We start from the raw sequence: 22,773 nt of genomic DNA, 5'->3' as shown, positions 1-22,773 counted from the left end.
TCTGTTTAGACATCCTGCAGAGAATCTGAGGCCACGTTCACCCAGGAGCAGAATACAGCTGTCAGTTCTGTATTTGAGTCCTTAATACGGTTATGTTAACACACAGTTCAGTTATTTAGTGGAGTGACAACCGCATTCTATAACCAAACTCACACCCGTAAATTTTCAGGATCCACAACCACATTCTCGGAATGGAACCGGATTGGGTAACTAGTTGTCTGTTGCATTAGACAGTAGCCGCATTTCATTACAGATTTGCACAAAACGTTTGTGATATTTTCTAAATATCGATAAAAACTATTGTGAAATGATGGCGTTTCCATTAACCAATGTTATGTGACTAAAACGTCTTTTTTTTCTCCTCTCGTCATTCCAGAAATCATGACAACGGATGTTGGAAGGTTTATGTATATCCCAGCCACTCCACTAGCCATTATTTTTAATGTTATCCAAGCATTTATGGCAAGGAAAGCCCCTTATACTTGGGTTTCTGGCCGCTTCTCCCTCCTATCTGATTCGCGGTCTTGATTAATTCAAATTGTTGCATTTCTTTGTTGTTTAGAATCCAGTAATCCCATGACACTTTTGTCTTTTATGAGTTTAATGAAGAACTCTCATCTTCTGTCCAAACATACCGCGCAATCTTTAAAGAATGATCGACTTTTACATGCAGTAAACAGTTACAAAACCATTTCCATTGCAGTTTTGCGAAATATTTATTTTTTGGATTGCCTGAAAAACAACCTCATGTGAGCGTAAAAAGTTTTTTGCAATACTGTACATGGGAGTTTTTGCGAAATTGACATGTTTCCAAGGAGTGTATTTTCAATTTGCGCAATTTAAAGGGTTATGGAAATGCAGCTAGTGTGAGTGAGTTGATCTGCAGTATAGAGGTCTGTGAGGGATATATTTTTCAAATCCCGCTCCTGCCTTTTCTGGCTATCACCAGACCAAGCTCAATTTAAAATTGAACACTGGCCTGGGGAGTTTGCTTTGTATTTCCTACTGAATAAGAGTCGTGATCAACGAACATTTTTAACGCAATTGGATAGTCCTTCAACCAATCAGATCAACGATCCGGGTGACGTACTTTTGCAGAGCGATGCGAAAACTCCAGACAGGCCTAGTTTGTATTGGTTTGTAGCATTGATCAGCGTTTTGCAGAAGCAGCAATGGCATCGAGCGATTTTTGCAGGTTGTGCAAAAAAAACATGAAAGTGAATGATATTTACACCCACTCGAGCGATTTGTTTGCTGAAGAAGTCATTTAGCATCGTTGAGAGGTTAAAAGGAATTGGATTGACGGTCGTGCGAGAGACGTTATCATGTTATACCCGTAGAAAGAGCTCTGTACCTGCCAATAGCGAGCAAGGTGGATAAGCCAGTCTGTGATTGGTTCCCGCAAAAGTGTAACAGATGCAGCAGAAATGAATGTACGGGTTTCCAGACTGAGTTTCCGGGCGAAATAAAATCGCCGGCAGATCAGGCTGGGTTTACCCAGTCTAGCTCCTGCCCACTCCCACAAGATTATGTACCACTTCTGCAAAAAATATGTTAGATTTTATTCAGCTCCCGCCCAAAACTTTAACGTTTTTCCTGTTCCTACCCACAAAACCCTGTAGGAAGAGGTCTACACTACAGCTGCTCCTGCCAAATTTGTGTTTTACATGCGACTCAGAAAAGCTGCGGTTGTTTAATGCAGATTTGATGGACATACTCGCAGCTCAATTGGACTAATGTCATGTCTAAAGCGATGAGGCTTCACCTTTGTCCTGAGCCACGGACGTCGCCATAAAACTGAAAAGCCTCATCGCTTTGATATTATTTTGGTCACTGTTACTATAGTTACTGGTATGAGAATACGGGCTTGACTCCAGTTGTACATTCAAGATGCTACTGTAAGTTGCTGTGTGAATTAGACATTTTGAGACTCAAACCTATAAGTAAATGTGGTTGTCAATCCCAAAAACTGACAGTGCGAACGCAGCCAATCTGAATTAAAATAGCGACACTTTCTCTCCACTGTTGACAATCCATCACCTCTTCTGACAAACAGACAGTCCAAACATTAAACCTGATGAACACTAACCAAGGACCATCTCTGCTCTGAGCCTGCTGTTTGTTGGGTTTATTTGCATTCACGGCTAATTCCAGAATCTGGCATTTCAGTAAATTGAGAACAAACACTAAAGGTATTTTCTCTCCCCAAGGGACTCGTTTTATGTGGCACTATGTGTGTGTGTGGGTCTGTAAAGTGCCTATCTACAATAGGACACATTGCTGGCTCTTTGATGTGGCCCGTAGACTGGAGCTGGTCTCAGCTTTAGGCTGAGCTCCAGATAAGCACTCTCTCCAATATGAAAACTGATTACTCCTCTTTAATAAGCATTTACTGCGGCACGACAAAATCACCCATATAAAAATTCCATCAAATCCTTCCTTCTCGCTTGAGCACAACTTGATTTAGCCTCGCGGCGATGACAGGTTTAAAGGGGGAAAGTGTGTGTTTGTGTGAACAGGTGTATTCGGATTGTGCGTTTTTAACACCCTACGGCCTCAATTAAACATATAACTGCGTGCCATATCTTTTCAGAACAAAGATGCTTTGATGCAAACGTCCCATTCTTTTAGAATCGGCCGTCTTTCTTTGTTCTCGAAACCTTGAAACGTTCACATGATTTGCAGTGAACCGTGATAATGAGATGAAGGCAATTTGGCTGCAGGAAACAAGAATAAAACAAAGATTTTCACTCAGTGCAAGAAGATGCCCTCGCTAGCATGGGCCGCTGCCTCTGCGAGCATCACGCACATGGGGTCTGGCATGTCGGTAATGCATCTGAAAGCCACACTTATCTGCTCGGCGCATAGGCGCTGGGAAACCAAGAAGGATGTGGTCCCCTGGGAGCCCGCAACCTTGAAGCCCACTGAAGCAGTGGTGAGGAGAGACCACTGCAGTGCATTAAAACGAAAACTGGGGATATTGAGGCCATGAGACTTGGACACCTGACTGCTACGGTCTTATCTTCCTGGGGAAAAGTGAAGTGCAGCGGTGTCCACTTTTGCAGGGAGACTGATTTCATCTGTAATGAAGTTTGGAGCGAAACCCTACAAGATAAAAGCACACCTCAATCCGCACACAATCCCCAAGAGATGTGGAGGGAACCTGGGCTAGCTGAGTGACTTTTTTTTTTCTTTTTGCCTTTTTTGTGTTATCAATTCACTATGTGATTGTGGCCGACCATGTGACTGTATCAGGTCATCACTGGTTAACCTCTGTAGGCCTGTGAATCTCCTATATTTCACATTACTTGCGAACAAACCAACCATTGAATTACAAACACTTCTCTGCTATTGTGAACATAAAGTGGAAAATCAATGGCGGCGCGACCATATTTCAAAATGGGATGATATTTGATAGACCGAAAATCATGAGATCAGTGGCAATATGGCTGTGTTCAGAATGGCATACTATTTTCTGCCGTATATATAGTATGAATACTATATTTGCTAAAAGGTGCAAAGCACACTTAACTGGGTACAATATTCCACAATGCAATCCACCCAAATTATAATAGTATATAAATAATACTAAAATAACATTGATGCTGTGTCTCACCAACAATTTGTAAAAACATGCAGTGTTTACTAAACAGTATTCAGTAAGCAAGTATTCCACTCTTTAAAAAACCCAGAGCTGTGTCCATAATATCTATATCGGTTAAAACAGAACATGTAGGAGCGTATATCACTGGAGGGAAATGAGAAAACCTTCAGAAAACATGTCGACAACCTCGTATGGCGAGAACAATTGAATCCCACATGTAAGTTTGTTCAAGCGGTTAATAACAAAGACAGGAATGAATCAAAGAACGGTGAACTCGGGTAGAGAACGAAAACAGTTCACAACACCTGCACAAACCAAAAGTCAAAAAGAGAAAATAGGACAATAAAAGAAGAATAAATATGAGATGGAAAAACCACATGAGAAAATCAGCACAGGTGACCACTGAAAAAAATGACCTGAAGAAAAGGACAAAGAAACACAAATGGAGAACTGCAGGATCTTGCAGCCCACAGATCTTCCATCTGACTGTCAACACAGTTTAGAAAGAAAAACGGGGGTCACAGTTTATACGCAGCCAACAAATCAATGTTCACTTTTTGCATTTTAGCTTACATATATGTAAAAATGATTCATAATTTGTGTTTGAGACCCCTGATAGAGTTTCTATTGCAGCCAAATGTTAAATTACTTCTTATTGTGCTGACAAAGTCAGGTGGGCATCATCTGAAGACTTGGGAATCATGGGAAAGGGATACTTGATTGTGTAAAGGAAAGTAAGAGAAATGCAGGAAGAAGGAATTGGGGTTTCGAAAAGACGGGACAAATGAACAGTACCTGCAGGGGTGAAGGTGAACGACTGAACTGCAAAAACAAGAAGACAGAAAAGAGTGTGTGTTAAAAAGCCTGCAGTGCTCAGTCGGGCTTTGGAAGGTTTGTGTGTTTCTGTGCATGATTATTTGCATGCATATTGGAGTGTGTTTGAAGGTTTGTGTTATGCCATCAGAGTCACGACAGCAAGACAGCAGCCAAAGGAATGAGACAGGCAGTCTAACACAGAAGACACACAAACAAACAAACAAATAATAATAATAATAATAATAATAATAATAAAAGAGTGTGTGTTTCAGTGGTGGCTGGTGCTTTTCAAGAGTAGGGAAGCAGAGATGGAAGCTTGTTTCCATCACTAAATTGAAAAAAAAAAAAAAAATGTAATTGCGACTTTTTATCTCATAATTCTGACTTGCATCTCACAATTCTCACTTTTTCCTTGCATTTGTGTGATTTCGCAAATGTGTCTTAAAGTTTATATCTTGTAATTCGGAGAAAAACGTCAGTTTTTTTTCCTTCACAATTGGACATTGTCACACATTGCAAATTTATAACAAGAAATTCTGACTTTATATCAAGAAATTCTGACTTTATATCAAACAATTCTGACTTTATATCAAGAAATTCTGACTTTATATCAAACAATTCTGACTTTATATCAAACAATTCTGACTTTATATCAAACAATTCTGACTTTATATCAAACAATTCTGACTTTATATCAAGAAATTCTGACTTTATATCAAACAATTCTGACTTTATATCAAGTAATTCTGACTTTATATCAAGAAATTCTGACTTTATATCAAACAATTCTGACTTTATATCAAGAAATTCTGACTTTATATCAAACAATTCTGACTTTATATCAAGAAATTCTGACTTTATATCAAGCAATTCTGACTTTATATCAAGCAATTCTGACTTTATATCAAGAAATTCTGACTTTATATCAAGAAATTCTGACTTTATATCAAGAAATTCTGACTTTATATCAAGAAATTCTGAATTTATATCAAACAATTCTGACTTTATATCAAGCAATTCTGGCTTTATATCAAGAAATTCTGAATTTATATCAAACAATTCTGACTTTAACTCACAATTATGACTTTATATCAAGAAATTCTGACTTTATTTCACACAATTCTGACTTTAACTCACAATTCTGACTTTATAACTCGCAATTCTGACTTCATATCAATACATTTTGACTTTATATCAAACAATTCTGACTTTAACTCACAATTCTGACTTTATATCAAGAAATTCTGACTTTATATCACACAATTCTGACTTTATATCAAGAAATTCTGACTTTATATCACACAATTCTGACTTTATAACTCGCAATTCTGACTATTTCACACAATTCTAACTTTATATCAAGAAATTCTGACTTTATATCACACAATTCTCACTTTATATCAAGAAATTCTGACTTTATTTCACACAATTCTGACTTTATTCCACACAATTCTGACTTTATTTCACACAATTCTGACTTTATTTCACACAATTCTGACTTTATATCAAGAAATTCTGACTTTATATCACACAATTCTGACTTTATATCAAGAAATTCTGACTTTATTTCACACAATTCTGACTTTATTTCACACAATTCTGACTTTATAACTCACAATTCTGACTTTATATCAAGAAATTCTGACATTATATCTCACAATTCTGACTTTATAACTCACAATTGTGAGTTTAGATCTCGCAATTTTTAGAAAAAAGTCAGAATTGTGAGATAAAAAGACGCAATTAACTTTTCTTTTTTTTTTTTTTTTTTTCATGACGGAAACAGGCTTCCATAGATATCACTTATCAATGCCATAAAGTGTACTTTATTTTAAACAATTTTTTTGCAATTCTGCTTCTAAAACTACTACTAAACAGAAAAATTACAAATTAAAAATAATATTGAACTGTATTTTTTACCACAATATACATACTATAATAAATAAAACATATCACTGTTTGAATTATTAGCTGTTTGTTGAAAAGTCATCTGAAAGCTTGACCAATCACTGTGTAGAGCTAAATGCTAAATCACTAAATGTTGATTGAAAGCTGAATGTGCCCAATCATCATTTCCAAAGTAAACAGGAGCCCAAAATGACACATTAAAACCTCTTGGCCAGTTAACATCACTCTTTGAACCATTCAAATTAGTAATACTATTAACTGCCATAGAGCACTTTAATTGGTCGCAATGAGCCATGGTTTTCAAAATATTGAAACACACCAACAGTGATAATAGATATAGGAATTATTTTTATCTAAATAAACTTGTTATCTCTGCATTAATTATTAAATTCTATAAGAAGTTGTGCTTTCCGAGACATCCTAAAACAATCGCCACTGTGTATTTGAGTAGCCACAAGAGGATCTTGTCTCTACCTGCGTAATTGCTGAGACCCTTTCTCTTCTTTCTCCTCCAGTAGAGCCAGATGCTGAAGCCCATCAGAATGACCCAGCAGGCCCCTCCGATGCCCGCGATGAAGGCGGGCTGCTTCACCACATCCGTGATCTGCTCCGTGATGCTGTTGTTCCTGCTCATGATCACATCTCGGAAGTCTTTACCTACATGAATACACACACACACAAAAGAAAACTGCTGTTTAGTAAACTGAAAATTGTGGGTGAGATTCTAAATTAGTTTAATAGCATGAGAAAAACACTTGTGCTCCAGCGAACATCAGCACAGGATTTAATCAACTCAACTAGAGCGTTAAAAGCTCATCACCTTGATCTTTAGCATTACTTCAATGAACAGATGGTTAAAAAAAAAAAAAAAAAACATATAATACAAATGATGTATAAATAACAAGAAACAGTATTTACAGTACATTATTATTATTTTTTTTTAATGTGACAATATTAATCAGAAATAATGTAAGTTGAGACTTATTTTTTTTATCCATCAAGATTTGTTTGGATGGAATCATGTTAGGCTATAAATATTATTGGTTAATATTATTTAATCCCTTCCCATTAAAAAAAAACAGAAATGTTTTTCCTTTGCATTTTTTAAAAGTTTCACATACAGACAACAATGTTGTCAAAACAATCCCCATTCACATGGATCTGCGAAAACAACTAAAAACGCCAGGCCAGAAGGTGGCGATGTGACTTTGTAAAGAAAATGGTGTTGTGTAAAAGCCCACTTAGTTAAAAAAAAAAGTTTGAAAATTTTGAATTTTATGTTGTCTTGTAACATTTTTTTAAATTTATTTATTTTTTTATTACTTCAAAAGATGGTAGGACACACACACACACACACACACAAACACACACATGTTTGTTTTTGTGAATTGTGGGGACTTTCCATAGACTTCAATGCATTTTACACTGAACAAACTGTACATTCTATCCCCCTACCCTGCCCCTACCCCTAAACCTAACCCTCACAGGAAACTGTGCAAACTTTTACTTTTTCACAAAAACTCATTCTATATGATTTATAAACCCATTTACATTGTGGGGACCGCTGGCTGGTCCCCACGATGTAGGTGAACTCAGGTTTATATTACATCATGGGGACATTTGGTCCCCACAATGTAATATAAACAAAAGCACACACACACACACACACACACACACACACACACACACACACACACACACACACACACACACACACACACACACACACACACACACACACACACACACACACACACACACACACACACACAAACTGCAGTGTTGATAAATAGTCTATCAGCCTCTGGCTGTGCGTGAAGATGGATAGTGAGCTTGACATTTGGGAATAAGGGCACGTCACCGACCAAATCATCACTTATGGGTCAAACCAGTCACAACCTGCTACAACTCACATAACTCACACTGTAAACACCCAAAGCACAGAAAAAAACTGCAGACCTGACTGTAAGATTTAATTTTGATTTTGGTGACCAATCCAAAGAAATGTGAGTTTCTACGCTGACCATCACAGATAAATGGCAGATGCAGTGCGACAGCAAAGGCTATCAAAAGCAAAAGATGTCTCATACCAATAATGATGGTTTGTGGTTCGCTCTTCACTCCCACCCCAGCGCTGGTGCTGGCGGCCACCTCCACCCGGTACTGGACCCCCGCCTGCAGACCCCCCACTACCACTGAACGGATGGCTGCGTCCACAGTCTTATTTACATGGAAACGGGTCTCGTTCCCTAAACACCAGATCTGAGAGAGAGGGAAAACAGCAAATTGTCTGTAAAAAGTCAATTTTTATTGATTGGGCTTCATTAACGAAAATGATTTTTGTTTAAATTACTCGTAGAGCCGTTCTTATGTAAATTAGTGTATTCAAGTACAGCAATTTATGAATAATGGGATTTACAGACAGTTTATACAGAAATTTGTTCTGCTTGTTTCATAAATGAGGCCCATTTTGCACAAAAGTAAATACAGTAAACAGTCATCTAGTAAGAACTTTTATCCTAAATGACTTATTTATTGAGTTTAATCCCCTTGAAACAACCTGAGGTAAATAAGAATGAAAATTGCCCCATGTGGGACTTGAACTAACAACCTTTCAGTTTCTAATGCAGACATATAATATAATATAATATAATATAATATAATATAATATAATATAATATAATATAATATAATATAATATAATATAATATAATATAATATAATATAATATAATATAATATAATATAATATAATATAATATATGCTTTTCTCATAATTTAGAGCACAAGCTTGTTTATTTTTCCTTAATACTGTAAATATGAAATATTGCTGAATTTAGCAACATCACATGGAGTCACACATGCTTGTTGTTGTTTCAGTCTAATATAATATAATATAATATAATATAATATAATATAATATAATATAATATAATGTAATGTAATGTAATGTAATGTAATGTAATGTAATGTAATATAATATAATATAATATAATATAATATAATACAACATAATATAATACAATACAACGTAACATAATATAATATAATATAATATAATATAATATAATATAATATCATATAATATAATATAATACAATACAACGTAATATAATATAATACAACGTAATATAATATAATTTAATATGAATATATTTTAATATAATTTAGAGCACAAGCTTGTTTATTTTTCCTTAATATAAATATTGTTGAATTTAGCAACATCACATGGAGTCACACATGCTTGTTGTTGTTTCAGTCTAATATAATATAATATAATATAATATAATATAATATAATATAATATAATGTAATGTAATGTAATGTAATATAATATAATATAATATAATATAATACAATATAATATAATACAACATAATATAATACAATACAACGTAACATAATATAATTTAATATAATATAATATAATATAATATAAAATAATATAATATAATATAATATAATATAATATAATATAATATAATATAATATAATATAATATAATATAATATAATATAATATAATATAATATAATATAATATAATATAATATAATATAATATAATATAATATAATATAATATGTGAAATATTTTTTCTCAGAAAGAAGAGTGCAAGTTGTTTACCTTATATTCCTGGATGATGCCGTTTTGATGTTCTGCAGGAGGAGGATCCCACGAGATACTGATAGATGTACTATTCTGATTGCCCACTGTGAGAACCGTCACCTGCTGAGGAGGAGCACTGGGCGCTGGGATACAGGGAGAGCAACAGAAAGAAAGACTTTTATTTCCATGGCTTTCATGATGTTCTTCTGAACTTTCCAGAAAAGATTTGAGGCTACGGCTCCTTTCAGCTCAGGTCTAGTGACGCCAGTTGTTGTTTGGCAAGGATTTATGTACATCACTCAACACACATGGTCTGACACACTCTCATTCTGTTTCCTCTGAAAGACTCTGTTGTAAGTCATTGCGTTAGCATTAAGCAGTCAATGTGCGCGTTGAGCTTTAGAACCTAAGGCAGGTGGCCACGGGTGCACGAGTTCATTAGATGGGGATTTTCTTCAGCCTGACACTGCTGCTCCTTCACATTTCACTATGATTTCATATCCTGGCCCTGAAAGGAGGGATTTACTAAAAAAATACATTTACTGAGAGACAATGAGATGGTGAGCCAGCCCAAACAAATCTGCTTTCTTAGTAAATCGCTCTGACAGGCATGTAGGTCGCTCGGCTCAGGGAGGAATGCGAAGAACGGAGGTATTTTTTGAGAGCTGGATGAGGAAGAGTAAAGAATGAAGCGCTAGGTAAACATATTGACATGGATACATCGATTGAAGGAGGTCAGCTGCGAATCAAAGATGCTGTTTTGTCCTTGGCAGAAAACAGTCGAGACCCCTGGCCCCTGTTTTATTAACTCCATCAGAGCCACTCTGACAGAGACAGGGGAAGGGAATGAAATAAGTAATAGGGGTCTGTCGTGGAAAATAACATTTTTATAAAAATGTTTTTCTCATTTCTGTGGCAACCTGAGGTGCGGCGACACAGCAGAATACTGACAGCTCAATTACGGTAAACTCTGCTTGCTCGCACTCTTTTCCATCCCTGCTCTCTGACCCTCACATAAATGGCACATATCCCAAAGCTACACTCATCCCTTACACAGGGTGGCCCATTTTAACCCGCACAAGGCCTGACAGAACAAACGGGCAGCTCGCCTTCATCAAACATCTGCAGCTGAACTGAAAATAACAGAGCAGACTCCCTCCCATAACAATGAAGCAAATGTCATTCAAAGTTAATGCCACAAATCATATAGGAGCTTATCATTATGCATATTTGGAAATTCACATTTTTCTTCTATAATAATATAATAATATAATATAATATAATATAATATAATATAATATAATATAATATAATATAATATAATATAATATAATATAATATAATATAATATAATATAATATAATATAATATAATATAATATAATTAATATAATATAATATATTTTTTTCTTAGAATTAGGAGTGCAAGCAGGTAAATTGTTTTTCTTTTAATACTTTAAATATTACAGTAATTATGTCGTAATTGCACTTTTGGAAATTCACATTTTCTTCTTTAATATTGAAATATAATAATAAAATTTCTTTAATATAATATAATATAATATAATATAATATAATATAATATAATATAATATAATATAATATAATATAATATAATATAATAAATATAATATAATATAATATAATATAATATAATATAATATAATATAATATAATATAATATAATTTCTTTAATATAATATAATATTTAAATTTATAAAAATACTCAAAATAAATAAAAATAAAACAAAATATATAAATATATATAGATATAGATTTTTTTCCCTCAGGAATGAAGAGTGCAAGCAGATTTAGATTTTTTCCCCCTTAGTACTGGGAATTTTACAGTGATTATTTATGTCATAAATAGACAGACAATTCACATTTTGCATCTTTAATAATGAGAAAAAAACAAACAAAAAAACAACAAGTTAACTCAGCACGCCGCAAGTGACAAAATCCCCCCCATAACAATGCAGCCAATGTCATTCAAAGTTAATGCCGCAAATCATTTAGGAGCTTATCATTATGCACATTTGAGCCAAACAATACATATTTCTCATTTGGGGAGCGATGGCGCAGGCGATGCTAATAGTGCCATTAGTGGTGTGATGTATAGCCAGCAAGGATGTGACCTCTGTTTCACTGCCGCTACAGTAGCCTGCAGGCGAAAGCTGATGAAAAAAACACTCTGTGATGTTAAACCAAGCTAATATTGAGACCCCAGGCCATCCGCAGGGCTTTAGCTTACAGAATGTGAAGAAATGCTACATTGCTTTAGCATGCCACTAATCAATGTGTGATAATGACCCTCGGGAAAAAACTCCCATTGAGAAGCTGATTATTAACCATAAAATGGATTAAGAACACAGAGTAGTTTCTGAAAAGCCCTGTTTCACCTTTTTAACCTCTATTTTTAAATCTTCTACTAATGCAGCTAATACTATAAGACGTTTCCAAAGAAAAAGCTAAAGATAGTCTTGCATAGCTAGTCATATTGTAGCATATACATAGGAACAACTTTCTGGATGACAACGGTCACCGATACCAATTCACCACAGTTTTATTGTGGTAATATTTAATTGCAGCAAGTATGGTAAGTTGGAGGAGGCTATGGTTGGTTAGCATGATACATTTTTATGAGAATTCTTGCGACCTTGCAAAATTCGGCACTTCAGCGGAAGCTCTAAATGAAAGCGAAAACAGTTACTTTTTGGAAAAGACAAAGTGGGAGAAAAATGAGAAAGAGAAAATAAATGTAAGTGGCGAGCTCTAGAGGGAAACTATAATTGTCTAATCAGACAATAGGCCAATAAATCATCCTCTTCTGTGACTCTGACAAACCTTCTCAACTACCACACAGTGGAAAACAAAAAAACAAAAGGGGGCTATCGCAGCTCATGGGCCCCGTGATGCTCTTCTGCCAGGGGACCCAGTGTTTTGTCTTGCTCTGGTAATGGCGATGACATGCAGGTGTAGGGTGTGAAGGCACTGCAGCGGGGCTTCAGGAGACAGAGCTGGTGTGTGTAGAGGAGATACGGCTCTCCACGGACACTCTGGGTAACAAATGAGCCTGTCATTGCGCTCAGACTTTAATCAGCAAACCTTCTGTGCTCGTGTGAGTGTGTGTGAATTTATGTCTCGAGAGTTCCATATGCCGTTTAAAAGATTCTCAAAAATGCATTTTTTTTTTTACAAGATTAATGTGTGGTAGCAGCCATCCCTCACATCTGGGAAAACATCTCAAAGCATTGAGGTGAATCCTGGACATTGGTCAACTTTAAGTAACAACCTGTCTCTCAGTCACAATAACCCAAGGCGATATGTCCTAGGATCCATTTGGGATTAAAACTGGCCAAGCAGAAAATTGAAAGTAAAATTTAGCTTTGATAAATAAATATAGGAAGGATTTGATGGAATTTTTAAACTGGTGTGCATTAATTTTTTTTAATTGCATAATTATTTGTTTGTAATTTTTAGATTTTTTTTTTTTATAAAAATCTCTATGCAAAAAGTCAATTTTGCACACTAGGTTAGGACAGGTGGTTGTCTAAAAGAAATTCATAAATCAGTGAACTGGTATGAAACTGGCTCAGTGGCTGACAAAGTCTTTTTTAGTCAGTTGGGAGTGATGGGGATGAGTACAGAGGAAGGATCCAGTGAAATCCATGCTTATTTTAGTGTCTTGTCAGCCACACACACACGCTACCCCACCACAACAGAGAAAAGGTCAATTCCTTTGCCAAAACGATAGAGTCTTTCCTCTGAGTCCCGTCAGGGATAGCGACAAGCTTACTGCAGTGCTGTGGAAAGCAGGCCACTATTGCTTACTACGGTATTTGTTACGACGTTGGCCTAAGGGTGGATTATGTATCACTGGGCCAAATTGCTGTGGACTTAAAACAAGCTGGAAAGAATCAGCGAGAGACCCAATCTCTGGCCTTACGTCTGCATTTGTGTCTCTTAGTATCTGTGACCTGCATGTATCAGAAGTATAAGCCATCAACAAATCAATTATAAAGCTCTGTGACTTGAAAGCCAGCATGAAACGGCATTCACAACCCGTTTTACTTCCATAGTGTGATCTGATAAAGAAGTTATTTAACAATATAATAAGTCATTTTATGCATCAGGCCATCGATTGTGTTTTGGAAAAACTGAATTAGAAGCCTAAAACAATGCCTAAAACAATGGCCTTCATATGCTACCCCCTCCTCTGAAGCTGTGATTACGAGCTTGTCGTGTTCAAGTGCTGTGTTGTCGGAAAGGACACCATGTATATTCTTGCCAATTTATGGTGAAAATCCTTTTAAAGCCAAAATTATATTTAGAATCCCATTCACTGACAACCACATCAACATTCATTCATCTAGATAGTCAGCCTGCTGAAAATTCTGAAATTATGGTCAAATACAGTCTATTTTCGCTGTGTATAAAATATACAATACACTTCAAATCATTATTCATATATGTAAATATGCACTACCTTAACGACAAGGCAACGTGATGTAGCTGTTTTGGAAAAAACGAATAAAGAACACCAGTCACAGCAGCAATCGTTCTCTCCTCATCCATGTTTGAAGTTTTTGGCCCGGCCATTTCGGGAACTTGAGTATTCAAATTGTCCCTTTTGAGCTTTCAAGTGGTAAACGCGACTTGAGAAGGCGTTCTTGTCCATTTTTAACTAGGAACCTTGTATTTACAATCATTCCAATAGCATGTGAAGGCAGCTTAACATTATTTCCCCAGTTAAAGGATTAGTTCACTTCAGAATCGAAATCTCCTGATAATTTACTCACCCCCTGTCTTTCTTTCTTCAGTTAAAAAGAAATTAAGGTTTTTAAGGAAATATTCCAAGATTTTTCTACATATAGTGGACTGGGGTACAACAGGTTGAAGGTCCAAATTGCAGTTTCAATGCAGCTTCAAAGGGCTCTACTTGATCCCAGACGAGGAATAAAGGTCTCATCTAGCGAAACGATTGGTTATTTTCTAAAAGAAATTAAAATGATATACTTTTTAACCACAAATCTTGCACTAGCTCTGCGATGTGGTGTAGGCGAAAGTACCATCTCATTTCAAGAAAGAAAGACATAAACATCTTGGATGACATGGGGATGAGTAAGGCTACGTCCACACAAAGCCGGAGCTTACCCAATCCGATCTTTTTTTTTCCCTCGTCACAAGAAATATCTGCGTCCACACGAAACCACTGAAATGACTCAAAATGTTGTAGTATACATGCCAGACCAGTATGTGGTGCTATAATTCTGCCACAGAGATACACTTAAAAACAGCGAATAAGACTTGGAGCATGCGCATAAACCTAGCAAACTATAATAAAGCTTAGAAAGCATCTAGAGTCTGCTATTGTTCTTGTTGTTGCTGTTTTGTGCTGTTAGCGGCGTCTGACTAGTGTCGACACATGGGGTGATGACATTATCGTTTCACAAAATATACGGATAGGCTGTCCACATGAAAAAGCAAAGATTTTCAAGTGTTCAAGTTTATCCACTCTGGGACCCGGTTTTAAAAAAATAGCGGTTTCACCTTCCGAAAGGCTGGATCCATGTGGACAAACGCCTATCCGATACAAAATTTGTACGTACAGTATTCACAAAAAAGCATCTCCGTGTGGACAGGGACTAAATTATTAGGAAATTTTAATTCTGAAGTGAACTAATCCTTTAATACAATAGGTGATGTTATTCTATTTTGGTGAAAGATTACACAGATAAAAGACTTATTTATTAAGAAAAGTAAATGAGGTCAATGTTGATTTCATGTTGACTTCAAACATCACAGATCTCCTGTATCACTTCAAAGTAGTCAAATGTTGTACCTTCCTCTGTTGTTCTTGCCGTTCGGGACTCGCTGTCCATGCCCTGGAACTCGTTGAAGTACGGACGGACTTTGATCTCGTAGACGATGCCTTTCTTCAGAGCCGAGAGCACCATGCTCCTCTCAGAGGGGACTTTCACATCCTGACTCTGCCATGCTCCAGGGGAGGACAGCCCTGACATCTGCCTGAACAAAACCCTGTAGCCCTGGATGAACTGAGACTGGCGATCAACCTGAAGGGAAAAAGGATTCAAACTTAAAAGAGCGCAACAGAGTCAAGAGACAAATTGAAAAAGTTGATGGGAGAAGCTCTGCTGAAAAGTAGTCGTTGGTAGGGTGCTGGTTCGCAGTATGGATTGGTTAGGTTTACCATTAGGTGTTTTAACCCCTGCTGAAAAATCTAGCTAAAACCAGCTCAAGCTGGTCAGGTTGGTTTTTAGCTGGTCTCCCAGCTTAAACCAGCTGATCACCAGCTAACCCAGGCTGGGAGACCAGCTAAAATCAGTTACTTCCACCAGTTGCTTAAATCAGCTAGGGCTGATTTTAGCTGGATTTTTCAGCAGGGTAGCTTAATCAGCAATAGTTTCTTAGGGTGCGTTCACACTTGTCATGTTTGATTTGATTAAAACGAACCCTGGTGTGATTGCTCGGTTAGTGCGTTTCGTTTGAACATATGTGAACGCTGCCATCTGAACCCTGGTGCGCACCAAACAAGTGGACCGAGACTACTAAAAAGATGGGTCTCGGTCCGCTTCCAAACGAACTCTGGTGCGGTTCGAATGATATATGAACGCAACATGGACCAAAGACATGTAACCAAACCAAAAACAGGAAGACGAGACCCTAAAAAGGACAGAATCCTCACGCATGTCGGTTTTTTTCTATCGTCATAGTGACGAGTTTGCCCATCACAGGCATCAGACGCACGTCTCCATGCAGCAGATCGTTTGTGTGTGTGACGGATGGATTTTTGACTACTTTACACATTTTATAAGCTCTTCATGACTTCCCAGCTGGCCAAAATACCATCACATGCAGGCTACACACACACAACGAGCGCATTTACCTCAGCAAACAGCATTGTTTTGGATGTTCGGTAAGTTCCGTCTCAAAATAGGCAACACGTCATAAAATCCGACCAATTAGGTTGCGAATGTATCCCTATGCCTTAAGGTTCGGTATCTTTTGGTTCGGTGATAAAATTGCCAATGTGAATGCTAACCGGACCAGGACTAAATGTTTTTTATTTTTCTTCTTTGGTCCGGACCAAATGAACCAAACGAACCAAACTACAAGTGTGAACGCACCCTTAGTCAAACAACTTTCTCAAAAGAAAAATCATGCTGGTTGATGAGCTTCTACAGATCAAAGTCTAAAAGATTAAGGCATGAAATGGAAGCTGCAGTAGTCTTTTTTATTATCCCTATTGAGATGTATATCAGAGTAAAACGGCTTCTTGATCAAGAAAAAATGTAGGACGGGACTTAATTTTGTCTGTTGAGAATTGATTGGGTCATTGTTGTTTTCTATTGGTCGATCTCATGTGAGTGACAGGTTGTCCCGTCCTCATGCCAAAAAACACCTCAGAGAAAAGAAGAGATGTCGATGTGATGTCAATCTCAAATCAAATCAAAGGTAAACAAGATGCTTCATTAATTGAAAGCCTTATTCTTTTTTTTTTTTTTTTTTAGTTCGCCAAAGAAAAGTTGTATTTAGCAAGAGAAGGAGTGTGCATAACTCACATTAATGTCTTCTTAACAGCGGAGACTGGCTTTCAGAGTGAGATATTAAACATCTGCTTTTCCTCCCTACACATGGTGTAAATCAGCCCAATGGGCATCCATCCTACGCTTTTTAACTTTCATTAATTGAATGATTCTTGGTCGTAAAAGCTTTCTTGACACCACCTACGTTTACCGCGAGAGTGCTGCTGTATCCAGGGACTGTGTAGGGCGATGATTTATGGATTATTCATATGAGTAAAATACCTCTGAAACAGTCTATCCCCCATTTAAGGCGAACAGACAGACGCTTATATTTGTCTCTGTAATGATTGTTGATGATAATCATTAATATTACGCAGGAGAGTGCTTACCAACTAATGTGACAAAGCCAAAGCTGTAAAATATCCATTTTAATGCAATTCAACAAACAATAAACACTTTTAGAGTGTTTATATCAATGCTGGAAGATTGTGGTGGGAAACGCAAACAACAGCCAAGGAAATAAAAGAGTTCAATTCTGAACTATTGCACTTACTTGGATATCTAACAACATACACACATACAGTCAAATGATATTTAGCCAATACTTTGTGCCAAATAAACTGGTTTTATATAGAGATGATGTTTATTAAAATCTATTAAGAAAATGTAGTTAAAAATAGTCAAATTAGTATACTATAAAATAGCTCATGTCATACCAAACCTTTAAAAATCACTTTCATTATTCTGAATTACACAAGAATTGTATGGACAAAAACATACATTTTCAACACTCTACTCACTCACAAAATATCCTTTGTGTTCCACATAATAAAGAAATGTTTGGAACAACATGAGCACAACAATAAATAACAGAATTTTCATTTTTGGGGGTAAACTATCTTTAATATGACATCATGTTTTATAACCTTGGTACAATCACAGTACAGATGCTATGATCTCTGTCCAATCACAGTGCCCATGATAAAACCTCAGTCCAATCATGGTTCTTGTACAATTGCTTCTGTCTAATTATAGTTTATGTGCTAAAACTTCTGTCCAATCATAACTCAAACACTAAACTCTGTTTAACCACAATTACAGGCTATAATATATTTCCTATCACAGTTAACATGCTAAAACCTTTAGCTCTGACTAATCATAGACCATCTTACCGTCCATGTGACCTGTATGGTGGTGGGGCTGAGGACCACTGGGTTGTGTAGCCGTACAATAACCTCACCCAGCTCCTTCTGCACGTGTCTGTGGTCCACACCCTGTGCTGGAGGACTTATATCTGTAAAGAGAGAGAAAGAGGCCAATGCCATTACTTTTTATAGTGCTCAGACAATGCTAAATTACTGGCAAGTACAACATAATCCCTTAAATACAATTTAATCCCCTAAAAGAGCAATGAGGAGTCTTTTCACTGACTCCAGCAGCAGACAACCTGTGAGGATACATTCGCCCAAGGTCCCAGAATCTGTCACCCTAATGAACATACGGAGGACTCCTTGGCACCTTAATCGAATCTTTTTCCAGTCGAGGTTGGCCCTTTTCCCCCCGTAATGATCATTAAGGTACCAGCCAGGGCACTAACTCAATTATACACTCCAAAAGTAGATGATGTTTGTTCTACATTATACTCCTTCTCTGGAACTAATCAACATATGGGTCTGTTAGACCATGTGGTATCTAGACTAGGATCTTAGGATTTAATTGGAAGTCGTTGACATGGACACCATTTACATGGGCATCTTACTAAAGGAAACTTACAATTATATACACAATTTAGAGTGTTTCAAAATACCTTGAGTGCGGACGGGTTCAGACATGGGGCTCGGGTCGCTCAGGCCCTGGATGTTGACTGCTCGCACCATGAACAGGTAGATGGTGTTGGGGCGAAGACCCTTAATGGTGTACTGCGTGGTCTTGACATGATCGGCCACAGTCTGCCAGCTGTTGCTCACTGATTGGCTGCAATGCATTGAGGCAGAGTGATGTCAGAGTTTGAAATGTCTTTGTAAACCTTATTCAGATTGGATGCCATTTAAAAATACAGTCCATTCAATTTGTACAACCCATATTTTGTACACTGGAAATGTGTGTAACGACTTATTTTCAATATACTGGACAGATTAGACTACAACCCCTCACATTTGTGTTTGTCAAACTGTATCTACTTTGACTAAAGTCTGATCTGATTAACCCTTAAATGCATACCTCAGGTCTTTAGTGACACGGGACGTCATTCACTACCCTCCTCCTCATTTATTTTTTAAAGTTAGACATCAACATTCTTGGTATTGCTCAATCAATTAATTATAAAGAATATAACAAGAAAAAAATCATAAAATTATAAAAGAATGCCTATTCTTGAATTCATTTTTGTAAAAATTGTATAGGGTCGCTAACGACCCGAGGTGTGTATGAGTGTATGTATATTTTTTCTGCACAACAATAATTGAATAATTGAATTACAGATGACAGAATAAGTGCAATTCACCTTTATTCCACAAGGTGGCAATGTCTGATACACAATGCTGAAGTGACGACTCATTCAGACAGAAAATGAAATAATAAGAGAAACATGAAATGGCTCAGCGATTTACTGCAGAGCAAGTACTGAACACAATCAAATATGACTGTAACTGTTACTGGATGGATCTGGTGAAGCTGTTAGCAATAGAAATATTGATTTTGAAGACGTTTAAAATGATATAGTTCTGAGAATATGTTTGGGATCGCGAATGGGCTCATATTCGTGACCTCAAACATAAAACTAGCCTATTATTTGCTGAATTTACTGGGAAATGAGCTCTGACGAGGACAGGAAGAAATCCTTCCGTGTTAGATATAGATCCGGGTCGATAAAGACCCGAATATGTAAGAATGATTGGTGGAACAGTCATGCATTTAAGGGTTAAGCAAAGTACAATTCAATCCAAAACAACTTAAGAAAAGGCTAAATTATGACAAAATTCATACCTGAAAGCCTCAATAACATATGATGAGATGGGTGATGCTCCAGGAAGGCCAGGCTGCCAGGACAATGACACGCTGTTTTTTGTGACATCGGTGACCTGAGGTTTGGAAGGAGGACCTGGGAGCTCGTTCTCATCCCGGTCTTTAACTACAACTAGACTACCAGACTCTGAAGAGAGGGAAACCATAAGAACATCAGGAAGTCCAACTGTTTCTGGAAGAATAACATTACATGCAAAGTTGCACAAAAGTACCTTTGACTTCCAAGAAAGCACTCCAAGATGTTTCCCCACTAGAACTTGCCGCCACACAAGTATAGATACCAGAATCTGAGAGCTGAAAGATAGAAACAAAAACATGCCTTGATCTTTATATCTTCACTAAACGACTAATCAATTCGATTCACAGTAAGCCCAAGCTTTCGATCCATGAGAGATGGTAACCTTGAGCACGTCCAGCTCGGCTAAAGTGCTGACATTAATATGGTAGATATATTCTATTTTCCACACCCTTCAGCCAGCTTTTATCCTTGCTGGCAAATTCACAAACCCACCCACTAACCGCAATGAGCGGCAGACTAATTCATTTAAAGGGGTAGTCGCTGAAACCCTCTGGACCGTTGACAGCTGGCGCATGTCCTCCCCTCTTTCCGGGACGATCTCCCTGTTGTTTGTTGCCTTTCATCAGGATGCCTTGCCTCCATTTATTAGATAAAATGTCAGAGGTGGGCAGCACTGTCAGGCATAATGGCTATTCCATCCCGAGCTGACGGGGAGGGCTTGGGGACTTTAAATTCAATATGGCCCTAAAAGTGTGTTTGTTTGTGCGTGCATGTGCAAATGTGTGTGCAGCTGGAGCTCGTCCAGGCCTCCGTAAATGAGTCTTGGGAGAGCTGTCGTACCCCTAAGTGATAGTATCAAACAATTTACCAAAATCAATATTTCCCATTCATCCCTGTAATGCAATATGATTCCCTCTGCCTGTCTCTGTTATGTCTTACCAATATCTGATTGAATTCTGCTAAGCTTATACATCACACTTAGATGGAGATGTTTCTGACAGCTGGTAATCATACAATCGCACACATAGGTCTTAGAAATACACAATTACAGATACACATCTGGACATTCACATTAAGGATCTATTGGTGACTATATCAGCATTGGCAAATATAAAAATTGGACTAATTTGGCAAATATTGGTCGATATTCAAACAGAATATGCTCTTTCTATGCCAGTTATGAGAATTATAAAATTGAGAATTCATTACAGGTTATCAATCAATCAATCAACCAATCAACCAATCAATCTCTCTATTTTTCCATATGGGTGCATCCCTAATTTATACATTCATTACAAAGGAAAAACAAAACAATACAAACAGAAGTGTTTAGACTCACCCGCAAACCCTTGATCTGTAGGCTGCCGAGGTCCTGCAGGGACATACGAGGGTCTTTGCCCAGAAGACTGACCCCGTCCTTCAACCAGCTGATGGTTGGAACTGGTTCTCCAGATGCATGACACCTCAGAAGAGCCACACTGTCTACACCCAGAGTCTGGTTAGCTGGACCCTGCCGGATGATGGGGGGAGGACGATCGGTCAACACTAAACAAGAGAGAAAGATGGAGGAAAGAACAAGAATTAAGTCCATGTGTTGTTCCTACTGTTTTAGAAGGGAGGCATCCCAATTTGTATAGTTTGGATGGATGGATGGATGGATGGATGGATGGATGAAAGAACAAGAATTAAGTCCACGTGTTGTTCCTACTGTTTTAGAAAGGAGGCATCCCGATTTGTATACTTTGGATGGATGAATAGATGGAGGAAAGAACAAGAATTAAGTCCATGTGTTGTTCCTACTGTTTTAGAAGGGAGGCATCCCAATTTGTATAGTTTGGATGTATGTATGGATGGATGGATGGATGAAAGAACAAGAATTAAGTCCACGTGTTGTTCCTACTGTTTTAGAAAGGAGGCATCCCGATTTGTATACTTTGTGGATGGAAGGATTGATGGATGGATGGATGGATGGATGGATGGATGGATGGATGGATGGATGGATGAAAGAACAAGAATTAAATCCACATGTTGTTCCTACTGTTTTAGAAAGGAGGCATCCCGATTTGTATACTTTGGATGGATGAATAGATGGAGGAAAGAACAAGAATTAAGTCCATGTGTTGTTCCTACTGTTTTAGAAGGGAGGCATCCCAATTTGTATAGTTTGGATGGATGGATGGATGAAAGAACAAGAATTAAGTCAACGTGTTGTTCCTACTGTTTTAGAAAGGAGGCATACCAGTTTGTATAC

At 37.2% G+C, this 22,773-nt stretch overlaps 1 protein-coding gene across 6 annotated transcripts in view; it reads right to left on the bottom strand.

Annotated features, from left to right (window-relative positions):
• The window catches only part of robo2 (roundabout, axon guidance receptor, homolog 2 (Drosophila)), a 218,848-nt gene that overhangs the window by 34,965 nt on the left and 161,110 nt on the right, over nucleotides 1-22,773 (bottom strand). For 4 of the 6 annotated variants that reach the window (XM_067364676.1, XM_067364680.1, XM_067364678.1 and 1 more), the window contains exons 10-19: nucleotides 21,862-22,067; nucleotides 20,716-20,797; nucleotides 20,465-20,630; nucleotides 19,287-19,453; nucleotides 18,652-18,773; nucleotides 15,775-16,006; nucleotides 9,952-10,076; nucleotides 8,419-8,590; nucleotides 6,803-6,985; nucleotides 4,400-4,426 (exon numbers count right to left, since the gene is read on the bottom strand). In XM_067364676.1, coding sequence (XP_067220777.1) covers nucleotides 4,400-4,426; nucleotides 6,803-6,985; nucleotides 8,419-8,590; nucleotides 9,952-10,076; nucleotides 15,775-16,006; nucleotides 18,652-18,773; nucleotides 19,287-19,453; nucleotides 20,465-20,630; nucleotides 20,716-20,797; nucleotides 21,862-22,067 — 1,482 coding nt within the window. The remainder of the gene's footprint in view (nucleotides 1-4,399; nucleotides 4,427-6,802; nucleotides 6,986-8,418; nucleotides 8,591-9,951; nucleotides 10,077-15,774; nucleotides 16,007-18,651; nucleotides 18,774-19,286; nucleotides 19,454-20,464; nucleotides 20,631-20,715; nucleotides 20,798-21,861; nucleotides 22,068-22,773) is intronic. The other 2 variants (XM_067364677.1, XM_067364679.1) reach the window with 1 other exon arrangement.

This window comes from Chanodichthys erythropterus, chromosome 17 (assembly GCF_024489055.1).
Source record: "Chanodichthys erythropterus isolate Z2021 chromosome 17, ASM2448905v1, whole genome shotgun sequence".
In the NCBI taxonomy this organism is placed as follows: domain Eukaryota; kingdom Metazoa; phylum Chordata; class Actinopteri; order Cypriniformes; family Xenocyprididae; genus Chanodichthys; species Chanodichthys erythropterus.
Note: the sequence above shows the minus strand (reverse complement) of the source record. Positions and strands in the feature narration are given on the sequence as shown.